General features: G+C 43.7%; 1 protein-coding gene across 1 annotated transcript; it reads left to right on the top strand.

Annotated features, from left to right (window-relative positions):
- The first annotated feature begins 5,229 nt into the window (after positions 1-5,229).
- On the top strand, positions 5,230-13,166 carry LOC144326805 (vomeronasal type-2 receptor 26-like). Its single transcript, XM_077923644.1, has 5 exons — positions 5,230-5,234; positions 6,793-7,075; positions 7,953-8,180; positions 11,494-11,620; positions 12,256-13,166. Exons 1-5 carry the CDS (start codon positions 5,230-5,232, stop codon positions 13,164-13,166), a joined length of 1,554 nt encoding a protein of 517 aa, XP_077779770.1.
- The last annotated feature ends 434 nt before the right edge of the window (positions 13,167-13,600 follow it).

Below are 13,600 nucleotides of genomic sequence, written 5' to 3'. Positions count from 1 at the left end.
TAGTTTTAGGGTGATACTCATGCTCAGTCATAAACAGGCTTTTAATAGCCAACCCGCCTTCAAATGTTGGGACAATCCTCACTACAAAGGCAAGGCAGATGTGCCTATCCAGTAATGCTGTGGTATATTCAGAAGCGAAGGTTTCCATCATGACATCAGAAGTGACAGTGTCTATCATGACAGTAACAGCCATGCCACCTTCTAAGATTGTACAACCTTACAAGAAAGACTTTTCATACTATGCCATGATACAATAGTAAAATTGAAAATGCAACTTAAAACCAATAAACAGCAAGGCAAAAGGAAATAAGGCATTGATCCAGGGGATTTGGAGACATACACCAGGGTCCAATCTTATGGGTCAGGTAAAATCTTTAATCTGTTATCAGAGTGTGCTATTCAAAATAAGATGGTGAAAATATCTAGAGGGTTCATATTGCTCCCTTCCAGAATCGCATTGCAAAACAGAGACATATGAAGAGACTGGGTTTTAGCAGGGACCGATGCAAGGAAATACCCACCATCTGTTTTAATGAGGTTTAAAGCATTAGATTTATGGTTTCCTACCATTAAACTCATCCCCACATAATTTACTTACGGAGATATGTGGATAAAAGGATCCTGGGAGAAAGAGCCTGGTTGAGATATTCCACTTAGTGTGGGGATAATCCCACCAATGAGATGGTCTCCTGCTCTGTAAAAGTTAAAGGGATTATACTGGTCTCTCACTAAATTCAAGGGACATTTTCCCTTCAGCTGTCCATAGACGTTGTAGAGCAGAAGTAGTATTATCATGGACATGTCTGAGGCTGTCACTCACTTCCCTCTTGCCTGCTTGCTTCAAAGAAGCCAAAACTGAACAAAGCTGCCTGCTATCAATGATTTTTCTAATACAGATGAAGTCCCACCAGGGCTTCTCGTTCAAAGAGGGTGATATCACACTGACAGCATCCCAGCTATTTTGAAACCCCCAACCCAAGATCTCAGTGGAGTGCAACATATTTATACCCCGACCTTTTTCAGGCTTGATGAAAGGAATTGCCTCCTGTTACTCCCAAATCTGGCAGTTTCTGCTAATGGTCTCAGATGTGATATTCAGGGAAGTCCCTTGAGCTTTGGCAGAATTAGAGAACTAAATCACCATGATTTACACAATGATAAGGGGAAGAATTGGCTCTCCAATGGATCACAAACTCTCGATGTGGCTCCTTGCACAGGTGCTTGGGTGGAGCGAAACTTGTTTACAAAAACTCAACAATGATCCAACAAAACGAGGTTGGGATTAGAAAAAGTGGGCTTCATTATAGTGGAAAAAATCTACCATCTACAAAGACCTCCTGTGAAAGATTTTGGGAAAACATATACATGTTAAGATTACAAAAAGAAACAAACACGAAATCAGCTCTCTATATGTTGGTCAATTTGTCCCCATATTCACTGTTTTCAAAGATCTTGCTTCTAATGGGGAAAGTCACCATGGTGTTTTCTGTTCTAACAGATCTTTGTATTTCTCCCAGACTTTAAGAATCGAGTTTCTTTTTATATGATTATAGAATCTTTTGTGAACTTTTGCCTTATGATACCATAGATACCCATGCCAACCAACTCTATTATCATGACCTTCCAAATTTGTTAAATTTATCAATCCCAGATTCAGAAAATGCATGATGCTTTATAATATAATCTTAAATCCGGTAGAGAGAAACCTCTTCTATCTTTAACATCTATTAATAATTCATGTTTAATTCTTGGGTTTCCCCCTCTTCAGATAAATCTTCTAATGCCTTTTTGCCATTCTTTGAAACAGCTCACACTGCTTACCACCGGGATTGACTGAAATAAAAACAACATTTTTGGCAATACGTTCATCTTAATTCTACCCAGTAATGACAAACTCATCCTTCCCCAAATTTCTAAATTCCTTTTTATTTATTTCCATAATTTTCCATAATTATCTTTAAATATATTAATATTCTTGACTGTCAACCATATTCCCAAATATTTAACTTTTTTATACAGACTTATCTCTTCTGCTATATCTCCTTTTTAGCTTGCTCTGAAACATTCTTCACTAAAAGCTTAGTCTTATTTTTATTCAATTTAAAACATGTTACTTGTCCAAATTCTGGTATTTTTTCCTAATACTTTTGGTAATGAGTTTATAGGGAGTTTAAAGGGACGCGGGTGGCGCTGTGGGTAAAAGCCTCAGCGCCTAGGGCTTGCCGATCGAAAGGTCGGCGGTTCGAATCCCCGTGGCGGGGTGAGCTCCCGTTGCTCGGTCCCAGCGCCTGCCAACCTAGCAGTTCGAAAGCACCTCCGGGTGCAAGTAGATAAATAGGGACCGCTTACTGGCGGGAAGGTAAACAGCGTTTCCGTGTGCTGCGCTGGCTCGCCAGATGCGGCTTTGTCACGCTGGCCACGTGACCCGGAAGTGTCTCCGGACAGCGCTGGCCCCCGGCCTCTTGAGTGAGATGGGCGCACAACCCTAGAGTCTGTCAAGACTGGCCCGTACGGGCAGGGGTACCTTTACCTTTACCTTTACTTATAGGGTCTTCAACTGTTATCACAAGGCCATCCGCAAATGCTTTAAATTTATTTGGTTTATTTCCTACTTTTATTCTTCTGGTGGTTTCTTCTGCTCTTATATTTCTCACCAGAACCTCTAATACTAAGATAAACAATAATGGTGACAAGGGGCATTCTTGTCTTGTCTCTTTCAAAATTTTGCATTTCTCAGTAATAACACTATTCTCAATTAATCTTGCCTGTTGCTTTGAATAAATTGCATCTATTCCTCTTCTGAACCTCTCCCCGAAATTTATCTCTTCTAATAACTTATGCATAAATGACTAAGAAATTTCAGTGTTTCATATTTTCAGTGTCAATAAAAATCAAGGCTGCTTGTTTTTCATTTCCTACCTCCATGTACTCTATGACATCAATTATGTTCCTTATATTATCTTTCATCTAATGACCTGGAAGAAATACTGCTTGGTCATGAAGTATTATATCTAACAATATTCCTTTCATTCTATTGGCCACCTCATGAGAAGAGAAGACTCTCTGGAAAAGACCCTGATGTTGGGAAAGATGGAGGGCACAAGAAGAAGGGGACGACAGAGGACAAGATGGTTAGACAGCGTTCTCGAAGCTACAAACATGAGTCTGACCAAACTGCAGGAGGCAGTGGAAGATAGGAGTGCCTGGCGTGCTCTGGTCCATGGGGTCACAAAGAGTCGGACACGACTAAACGACTAAACAACAACAAAACATGTTTGCAAAAAAATTATCATCGTTACTTAATAATGAAATTGGCCTATAGTTTTTGATTAATGACAGATCAGTCTTTTGTTCCGGAATCTCGGCTTTTCTGTTGTATATCCCACCATCCAATTCTATTTTATATGTTTTTTCTTTCTTGCTAAGACCTTGCTATGGACTTTTTAGGCCCCTGTCTTCAGGACCAAGCAGGACTTTTTCCACTTGGCAAATTGGCACCGACTACTTGGTTTTCACCTACTTCACAGCAATCATTATAACTTTGTTAGGTTAGGTATTGGGTAAGCCTTAGTCTTAGCTGGAGGGGAGGTTGTAGCCTCTGCCTGCCCCTCCTTAGTTTAGGGAAACCTGTTTAAGGGATATGCAAGGAGTTGCTTCTGTCGGGATGCCATAGCACTCCTCCAAAGGGAACCCTCAAGGGGTACCCCTATTTGATGTAGGTCATAGTCCCCCCTTCCCATGGTGTCAGTTACCCTTAGATAAGCACCCTAGAAGATGGGCTGGATTTAGTTAAATGTCTTCACCCAATGCCTATGCCAAACCTTTTTCATCTGTATCCGATAAAGTTGTGACCTCTTTAAACCCAAAATCTATATGCTAATGTCTTATCAGGTGACTCAATACACAAGGAGTGACTTGGTCACGGGGCCTTGGCATGCAAATGTCAGGTTCGAAACTTAGGCAGGATGAACCAGCTGCACAACTTTAAGATGCGGGACATGTGGCTTGCCAGTAATACATGTGTAAAGGATCTAGGAGGCTTAGTAGACCATAAGCTTAACATGAGTCAACAGTATGATGTAGCAGTGGAAAAGCTAACATTATTCTAGGTTGCATCATCAAACGTATAGTGCCCAGAACAAGGGAAGCAATAGCATGGAACATGTGCAGTGGAGGGCAACCAAGATGATCAAGGGTCTGGAAGCCTTATGATAAATGGTTGAGAGAGTTGGCTATGTTTAGCCTGGAGAAGAGGACAGTGAGAGGAGATGTGAGAGGCATATCTAAAGGGCTGTCCCATGGAAGGTGGAGCGAGCTTGCTTTAGCCTGCCCTGGAGACTAGGACCTGAAGGAATGTGGGAATTGCACTAGATGACCCGCAGGATCCCTTCCAATTCTACAATTCTACGAAGAAGAAGAAGAGAAGAAGTTTGGATTTGATACCCCGCTTTATCACTACCCAAAGGAGTCTCAAAGTGGCTAACAATCTCCTTTTCCCTTCCTCCCCCACAACAACCACTCTGTGAGGTGAGTGAGGCTGAGAGACTTCAGAGAAGTGTGACTAACCCAAGGTCACCCAGCAGCTGCATGTGGAGGAGCGGGGAATCAAACCCAGTTCGCCACATTATGAGTCCACCGCTCTTAACCACTACACCACACTGGCTCTCCAGTGAGTCTCCAGTGAGTCTATGTGTCTGTTGGGTGTGTGTGGAGTTTGGCCTAAACTTTGCTAAGAGACAACTAAGAGGCATGCTGGATCATACCTCAAACCTTGGAGCCACATCTGTGACTTTTTGCAAATATGTTTCTCTCCAGCTCTGCGTCTGCCCCTCAAGTCACCAAGAGACTCCAGAATGTTGCAGAGAAGAAATTTCTTTGCCTTATAATTATCCAAATCATAGTGATTTGTTCTTGCCAAAGGTGTTTCTGCAACTTTCCAAAGCATCAGAAAGAATAGAAGCAAGTGGTTATTTGCTGCGCTGTGAGTTTTTTGGAAAGTGTCAGAGACAGACTGAGTCACGATTTCCCATAGGGGAAGAGGGATATATTCCTGTTTGAGGTTTTATGGCTCTGAAGCCATAGCTGAACAGCATGCATACTGGTGAAACCACACCAGCTTTGGTCTTGCAAGAGTTTTTCGCTTCTTCTGCTTAACTGTCTCTGGAGGTAAAAGCAACCACAGAGGCAGAATGATATTCCTGCTGTTGCTACTGCTGCTGCTAATGCCCCATGAAGTATGTGGGAAGCTGAAGGCAACATGCTCTTTGAATATGATCAAGGGAAAAACCGAAGCATTCAATTTCTACCGGCCTGGTGAATTCTTCATTAATGGGATTATATCTCCAAGAAATATTTATAAACAATGGCCATACAACTTTTCCCAGACCCCTTCACCACAGCTTCTAGTGTAAGTAATTATAGGCAGATGAATGTCATCATCATTCCAAAGTTTTGCATATATCAGGGAAACGGCTATTATTTCAGGTCTGGGAGCCTGTGATCCCCTAGCAATTGCTGAATTAAAGCTGCCAATCATTTGCCCTGGTGGCTGAGGCTGATGGGAGTTGGAGTCCAGCAGCAGGATCCTCCCCACATCTGTCCTATTTTCTTGTTCCCTGGCTCTTCCTGGCTAAAATGCTGCTCTAGCTAAGCTGCTGTGCTGCCTGTTGAAAATGGCAACAGAAAAATGCAAATGACTTGCTGGAGATAAAAATAATGCATTGAATTAATGCACCTGTTTGAGAATTAAAATATCCCACCTGCATGAGGAGAGTGAGGGTGGCATGAAACATAGGGAATTTCTGAAAAGCCTGGATTTTTTTCCTTTCATTTTTTATCTGTAAGCTGTTCTGAGTCCCATTGGGGTAAAGGTGGAGTATAAATATACACTACTATGAATAATACAGGGACGCAAGAGGCGCTGTGGGTAAAGCCTCAGTGCCTAGGACTTGCCGATCGTATGGTCGGCGGTTCGAATCCCCGCGGGGATGAGCTCCCGTCGCTCGGTCCCAGCTCCTGCCCACCTAGCAGTTCGAAAGCACTCTTAAGTGCAAGTAGATAAATAGGTACCGCTTTATAGCGGGAAGGTAAACGGCGTTTCCGTGTGCTGCGCTGGTGCTGGCTCGCCAGCTGCAGCTTCGTCACGCTGGCCACGTGACCTGGAAGTGTCTTCGGACGGCGCCGGCTCACGGCCTCTAGAGCGAGATGAGCACGCAACCCTAGAGTCGGACACGACTGGCCTGTACGGGCAGGGGTACCTTTACCTTTACCTTACTATGAATAATAATACTGTTTGACATTTCTATTCCACTTTATTCCACCTTATTCTATTCCACCTCCCACAAACATGGGATTGTTACGTGTTGCATGTCTGTTTACATTCCAGCACAGCTTCCTGGGAACTTCCATTTGTGTATAGTTTTCGCTTTGGCTGTTCTCTCTGAGACGACGAGAGAGAAAGATGACATGTTTCTTTGTCCTGATTTATGATTAATAAATCTGTAGTTGTAGTATGCTTCCACAAGCCTCACGCCTATTCTGTGTGTGCAATTTGATCTGCTGGTAGTGTGCCCTGGCTCAGAAGCCCGGGTTGCTGATTTACGTCGGAGCAGAGGTGATGGTCTTCGCAGAGGGACAGCTGGAAGGGAACGACCTAGCCAGGACTGGCCAGCTGGCCTCCCGGCCCTCTGCATGCCAATACATACTGGATCTACAAACCATGATTTGAAGACAATGTTGGTTTCCATTAAATTGTGAATAGTGGTTTGACACCTTTTGATTTCTTTATTGCAGTTCAAAAAGTTACTACTACTGGTACATCTTACTCTTCTTGTTCACCGTCCAGGAGATCAATCTGGATCCCAGGATCCTACCCAACATCACCCTGGGCTACAATCTCTATGAGAACTATTTTGATAGAAGGACAACTTCCAGTGCAATGTTGGACCTTGGCACAAGCAATATTCCAAACTACAGCTGTGGAAAAAGGAATAAACTTTTGGCTGTTCTTGAAGGGGCTGATTCCGTCATCTCAAAAGAAATTTCGGACATGTCAGGCATCTACAAAATCCCACAGGTATGAAGTCGTGTGGATAGAAAGACAGAGGACAACTTTAGCAGCATAGAATTCCACTTACTCTTCATGTGAGTCTAGAAGGGACATCGCAAAGTCGGAATTCCTTAGCTATAGCATAATATCTGATCCAGGGACCTTTATTCTGGCCTCTGCCAACTTGGCACCCTCCAGATATTTCAGACCAAAATTCCCATCAGCTCCTGCCAGCACAATATTTTAATCATTTCAGGTAAATAAATATCTCTTCCCTATTTTGATTGGCAATTGCACACTTTTTTCTTCATTTCCTCACAAGGTCAGTTGTGGCTTTACACATCAGCTTCGTAATAATAAAGCCCAGTTCCCTTTTGTCTACCGGATGATGCCCAAAGAAGAAATTCAGTACCGGGGGATTGTCAAGTTGCTTCTGCATTTCAGATGGACTTGGATCGGCCTCATTTTTCCAGACAATGACAATGGAGAAAGGTTTGTGAGTGCCCTGACATCCCTGACTATCAAGAGTGGAATTTGCATTGCCTTAGAAAAAAGAATACCAGAAAACAATCAACTTGAAATGTTCAGACTGAGTAAACCAGTTGCCATATGGAAGCAAGTCAATGTATTTGTTTACTATGAAATCACTCGCTTGGGATGGAATCCGATCATGCAATTTCAAAAAAAATTCGAGAAAGAAATTGGAACAAAAGTCTGGATCTCAACAAGTTTTCAGGAAATTAATGTGCATTTGTCTGCTCCTCCAAATTACTTCCAGTACATCCATGGCTCTTTGTCCTTTATAATGAAGCCCCAAATAAGGAGAAAATACCAATACTATGTACCAGAATCCAATCTTCTTGGACAGTTTATCAATAAAGCATTCCGTTGCTCATATTCAAAGCACATGTTGGCTGTAAAAGGTCGGACAAGATGCAGAGAGAAGGAGAAACTGGAGACGCTGCCCCAACAGGAGCTGGAGAGAGCCCTGTCTCAAGACAGCTACATCACGTACTTCAGTATCCAAGCTGTGGCTCAGGCCTTAAAAGCCACATATTCAGCCAGATCAAAATTCATGTTCATGGTGGGTGGAAGAGACAGGTTGGAGCATCAAAAGCTGCAGCCATGGCAGGTATTCCCTTTCCCTTTTTGCAAACTGCAAACCATTAACCCAACTCTGGAATGAAACTTACCCATCTCCTCATCTCCATTTTGGAGGAAATTCTAATTAGTAAGGCCCATGGAGAAGGCAAACATTTCTGCCCTTTCTGGCAGGGGTGAAACTAGGCTGTATTTCACCTGGGTCAAAGACCCAGTTTGGCACACCCCCATGCGCATTGCATGCACATTTGCATGCACACATGCACAGGCTGGGAGCCTAATGGCACCCCTCTGGAAGCTTCACCTGGGGCAAAAAAATGCAACACCTGGCTAGCCCCCAGCCCCATAGCTATGGCTCTAGAAAATGTTGTTTAGTCGTTTAGTCATGTCCGACTCTTCGTGACCCCATGGACCAGAGCACGCCAGGCACTTCTGTTTTCCACTGTCTCCAGCAGTTTAGTCAAACTCATGCTGGTAGCTTTGACAACACCGTCCAACCATCTCGTCCTTTGTCGTCCCCTTCTCCTTGTGCCCTCCATCTTTTCCAACATCAGGGTCTGTTCCAGGGAGTCTTCTCTTCTCATGAGGTGGCCAAAATATTGGAGACTCAGCTTCACGATCTGTCCTTCCAGTGAGTACTCAGGGCTGATTTCCTTCAGAATGGATAGGTTTGATCTTCTTGCAGTCCATGGGACTCTCAAGAGTCTCCTCCAGCACCATAATTCACAAGTATCAATTCTTCGGTGATCAGCCTTCTTTATGGTCCAGCTCTCACTTCCATACATCACTACTGGGAAAACCATAGCTTTAACTATACGGACCTTTGTTGGCAAAATAGAAAATAGCAAGTTTCTATTAAAAGCTTTATATAACACTCTTTGCTCCCCCCCACCAAAAAATCCTCAAGGTGGTTTAACATTACAAAACAGCTGTGGATAGAATAAAACACAATGCAAGAATGTAAAAATAGTATGAAAAGCAGAGGACTTTTCATCTTTCTATAACACCTTGTTTGAACAAAATTACCTTCAACCATTCCAGAATGCACACATAGTAATTGTTACTAAATTTACCTCTGTGCTCATAAATAAGCACAATGAAATATTATGCAAAACTGTGCCCTCCCTTGTGGAGTTGTGCAAGTTCTACCAAAAGCTGCTGCTGTCTGAAGGGAAGGGAGAGACTTCATATCTGCAGGCTTCCACATGATCTGAGTGATCAATGTTCCATTTCACATGGAAGTTTGCAAGTGTAAAAGTTTCCCTTTCTTTTACATATTTGCATCAGAAAGTGGGGATGCTTAATACAACCACAGATCCCCCTCATAGGCTGCTCTTGACTGTGAGTAGACCTGCGAGGGTCTTCTCTGTAATGGCCCCCATACCATGGAATAACTTCTATAGAGATACAGAGGGTGTCGGGGTAATGGTGTCTCACCAGCTACTTCTAACAAAGCTATTCAGAAAGGCTTCCCATTACACTGATGTGTAATACCGACTGTAGATCTACTATCTGAAGTCAATGCTAAATTGCATTGGAGTACATTTTATAGTGGGACGCGGGTGGCGCTGTGGGTAAAAGCCTCAGCGCCTAGGGCTTGCCAATCGAAAGGTCGGTGGTTTGAATCCCCGCGGCGGGGTGCGCTCCCGTTGCTCGGTCCCAGCGCCTGCCAACCTAGCAGTTCAAAAGCACCTCCGGGTGCAAGTAGATAAATAGGGACCGCTTACCGGCGGGAAGGTAAACGGCGTTTCCGTGTGCGGCTCTGGCTCGCCAGGTGCAGCTTGTCACGCTGGCCACGTGACCCGGAAGTGTCTTCGGACAGCGCTGGCCCCCGGCCTCTTGAGTGAGATGGGCGCACAACCCTAGAGTCTGTCAAGACTGGCCCGTACGGGCAGGGGTACCTTTACCTTTTACCTTTACATTTTATAGTGTTTTTTAATAGCATTTTTTATATCTGTGTAGATCCAGCCACATTTTTTTGTATTGATCTTATTCTGTACAGCACCTCGTTATTCTATATAAAAGGTGGTCTTTGAATGGTTAAATAAATAAAATGGAATGCCTATCAGGGCTTATCAGAACAGACGAGATGCACACTGGCCCCAATTCATAGGAACTCAAAATGTGTAGGGCTGAGATACTCAATAGGGTTTCATTATTTATTTTTTTGCACTGGGCCTTTCCTTGTCATTCCAGCTGCACTCTTTCCTGAGAGAGGTCCAGTTTCTGAATACTTCCATGGGAAGCCTGCATTTGGATGAGAATGGGGAGCTGCCAAACAACTATGATATTGAGAACTGGGTGATGTTTCCTAATAAGTCTCGTTTTAGAGTGAAAATTGGGAGCATAGAGAGAGAGACTTCTACTGAGATAAAGTTCACCATTAACTTGGAAGCCATAGTGTGGCCCACATGGTTTAACAAGGTAGAGGAAACTTTATTGATGTGACATCTGGTAAGCTCAAATCATTTGCTGGATAATTCCAAAAGCCCAAGTGTCCCTATTTTCCAGAGACAGTCCTGGATTTACAGAAACCATCCCAGTTTCTGATTTGATCTCAGAATGCCCCTCTTTTCCTTAGGTAAAGGTAAAGGGACCCTGACAGTTAGAGGTCATGTGGTAGACGACTCTGGGGTTGCGGCACTCATCTAGCTTTACTGGCCGAGGGAGCCAGTGTACAGCTTCCGGGTCATGTGGCCAGCAGGACTAAGCTGCTTCTGGCGAACCAGAGCAGCGCACAGAAACACCGTTTACCTTCCCGCCGTAGCGGTACCTATTTATCTACTTGCACTCTGACGTGCTTTCGAACTGATAGGTTGGCAGGAGCAGGGATGGAGCAACGGGAGCTCACCCCATTGCGGGGATTCGAACTGCCAACCTTCCGATCAGCAAGCCCTGGGCTCTGTGGTTTAACCCACAGCGCCACCAGCGTCCCCTCTTTTCCTTAGAACGTCCCTATTTTCATCAGAGAAATGTTGGATGGTATGGAGTTATGTGACTCCCCCGAGCCAATGGGGAAAGTAACTATACAACTTGTAGAAGACACCTGAAGGCAGCCCTGTATAGGGAAGTTTTTTTTTTAATGTTTTATGCTTTATTATGTTTTTTAATATATGTTTTGAATCTAAATGTTGGAACCAACAAGAAGCACACCAAAGGGGTCTCCCAGCCATGCCTTTCTTCTGCAAATTGCTTCCCTGAAAAATAATAATGCCTTGGGTCAGTGAGAATTAAGATCCTGCTGAGTCATTTGCAAATTCAAATTCCAAACTTCATATGAATCCCGTAAACACAAATACTCCTAACACGTTTCCTTTAATGCACAATCTTCTCTTTATGATTAGACTGTGCCTTGCTCCAGGTGTACCAAAAGCTGTCAGCTTGGATTTGCCAAAGTGGTTCCAGAAGGAGAGCCAGTTTGCTGCTATGTATGTGCTCCATGTATGGAAGGGACAATATCCACTCAGGAAGGTGGGTGACTCCAAGGGTGAGGGCATTGCTTGGGAGAATGTCAACAGGGAAAACATTCACTTTCTATAAAGACTCTGAGGATTTATTTTGAATGTTAACCCTTTTTTGACTTCTATATCTTTAATCAGCTTTATTAATTCAAGGAATTTGTTTGAAACAAATGATCTCAGGGAAGCAATCTGTGGGCTACAAGCAGGTGATCATAGAGAGTCAATAACAGTGCCTTCAGAGGTCAAATATTTCTATAAAAGAAAACCCATTCACATGGAACAGAACCATATAAATTCAGATGGGCCAACAATGAAAAATATCTACAATTAAAGTAAAGAGATGTGTCTTCACTATATGGCAAAAGCTGTACAGCGAAGACACCATCTCTGTGGAGCCTCTCTGCATTTCCTACATCACAATACAGGATTATTTTGAAGATAAAAATGGGTGAAAACTTTATGCAACACCTCCATTTCCTTGGAGGCAAGGGATGGTACAATGTTAAACAGTAAATTAGGTATTGAAAAAAGAAATTTTGTTCATTTCCTTGCTGACATCAGCATCTTAAAAAATATATGTAACGCAGCACAGAAGGCTATGCAGATATCTAAACGATACTAAGGCACCCTTTTTCTCCTCCTCAGATGCAGAACATTGCACCAAATGTCCAGAAGATCAACACTCAAACACGTACCGAGATCAATGTGTTCCCAAAGTTATTACATTCCTGGCCTATGAAAACCCTTTGGGGAGCCTACTAGCTTCCACTGCTATATCCTTGTCTTTAATCACAGCCTTCATTTTAGGAATCTTCATTAAATATAAAGAAACCCCAATAGTCAAAGCCAACAACAGGGACCTCTCATACATCCTCCTCATCTTCCTCCTGATTTCCTTTTCCTCCTCCCTCCTCTTCATTGGCGAGCCAGGAAAAGAGAACTGCCTTCTCCAGCAAATGGTCTTCAGCATCATCTTCTCAGCTGCTGTCTCTTCTGTTTTGGCAAAAACCATCACTGTGGTGCTGGCCTTCCTGGCCACAAAGCCAGGGAACAGGGTGAGGAAATGGCTGGGAAAGAGTTTGGCCAACTCCATTGTCATTTCCTGCTCCGGTGTCCAAGTTGTCATCTGCACCATCTGGCTGGGGATCTCTCCCCCATTCCCAGACTCTGACATGCGCTCCCAGCCCCGAGAGATCATCCTGCAGTGCAATGAAGGGTCTGTTGCCATGTTTTATTGTGCCCTTGGCTACATGGGCTTCCTGGCTGCCATCTGCTTCACAGTGGCTTTCCTGGCCAGGAAGCTGCCTGGGGCCTTCAATGAAGCCAAGCTGATCACCTTCAGCATGCTGGTCTTCTGCAGTGTTTGGGTGTCCTTTGTGCCCACCTACCTGAGCACCAAGGGGAAGTACATGGTAGCCGTGCAGATCTTCTCTATCTTAGCCTCCAGTGCTGGGCTTCTGGGCTGCATCTTCATCCCAAAGTGCTACATTATTATACTGAGACCCGATCTGAACACAAAGGGACAACTGACAGCAAAAGCTAAAAATGGCATCTAATTCTTCACATATTCAGTTTTGACACCCGTTTCCCGCTACAGTTGTAATGAAAACCGCATAGTTGTCATGGGAATGTGTATACTTAAATATACATCTCTCTTTACCTTTTATTAATCACAAACGATGAAAAAGAAGCCCTGGATCACATCCCTACACAGTTTTAGATCAGATTTTAAGGGATATTGCTGTCTGTGATCACACTAGGGGATTCTTCTCCCATGGGTGGGGAACACTGTCAGAGCTACTGTGTCCTTCTCAGATACCCTCCAGGTGGATGGTGACTAAGGGGGATGCAGTGGGCATAGGCCGACCCCACACTGCTTTTTTTAGAATTCCTGCTTCATGATTGCGGTCATGGGATTTTTGTCTTTCACATGACGGTATATGTTTTGACTCCACAGAGTGGGAAGTGACGGAAGCAGGATGTTTGTGTA

The sequence above is a fragment of the Podarcis muralis genome, chromosome 2 (assembly GCF_964188315.1).
Source record: "Podarcis muralis chromosome 2, rPodMur119.hap1.1, whole genome shotgun sequence".
NCBI classification, from domain to species: Eukaryota; Metazoa; Chordata; class Lepidosauria; order Squamata; family Lacertidae; genus Podarcis; species Podarcis muralis.
The sequence above is the reverse complement of the archived record's forward strand: the minus strand, read 5'-3'. Positions and strand labels throughout refer to the sequence as shown.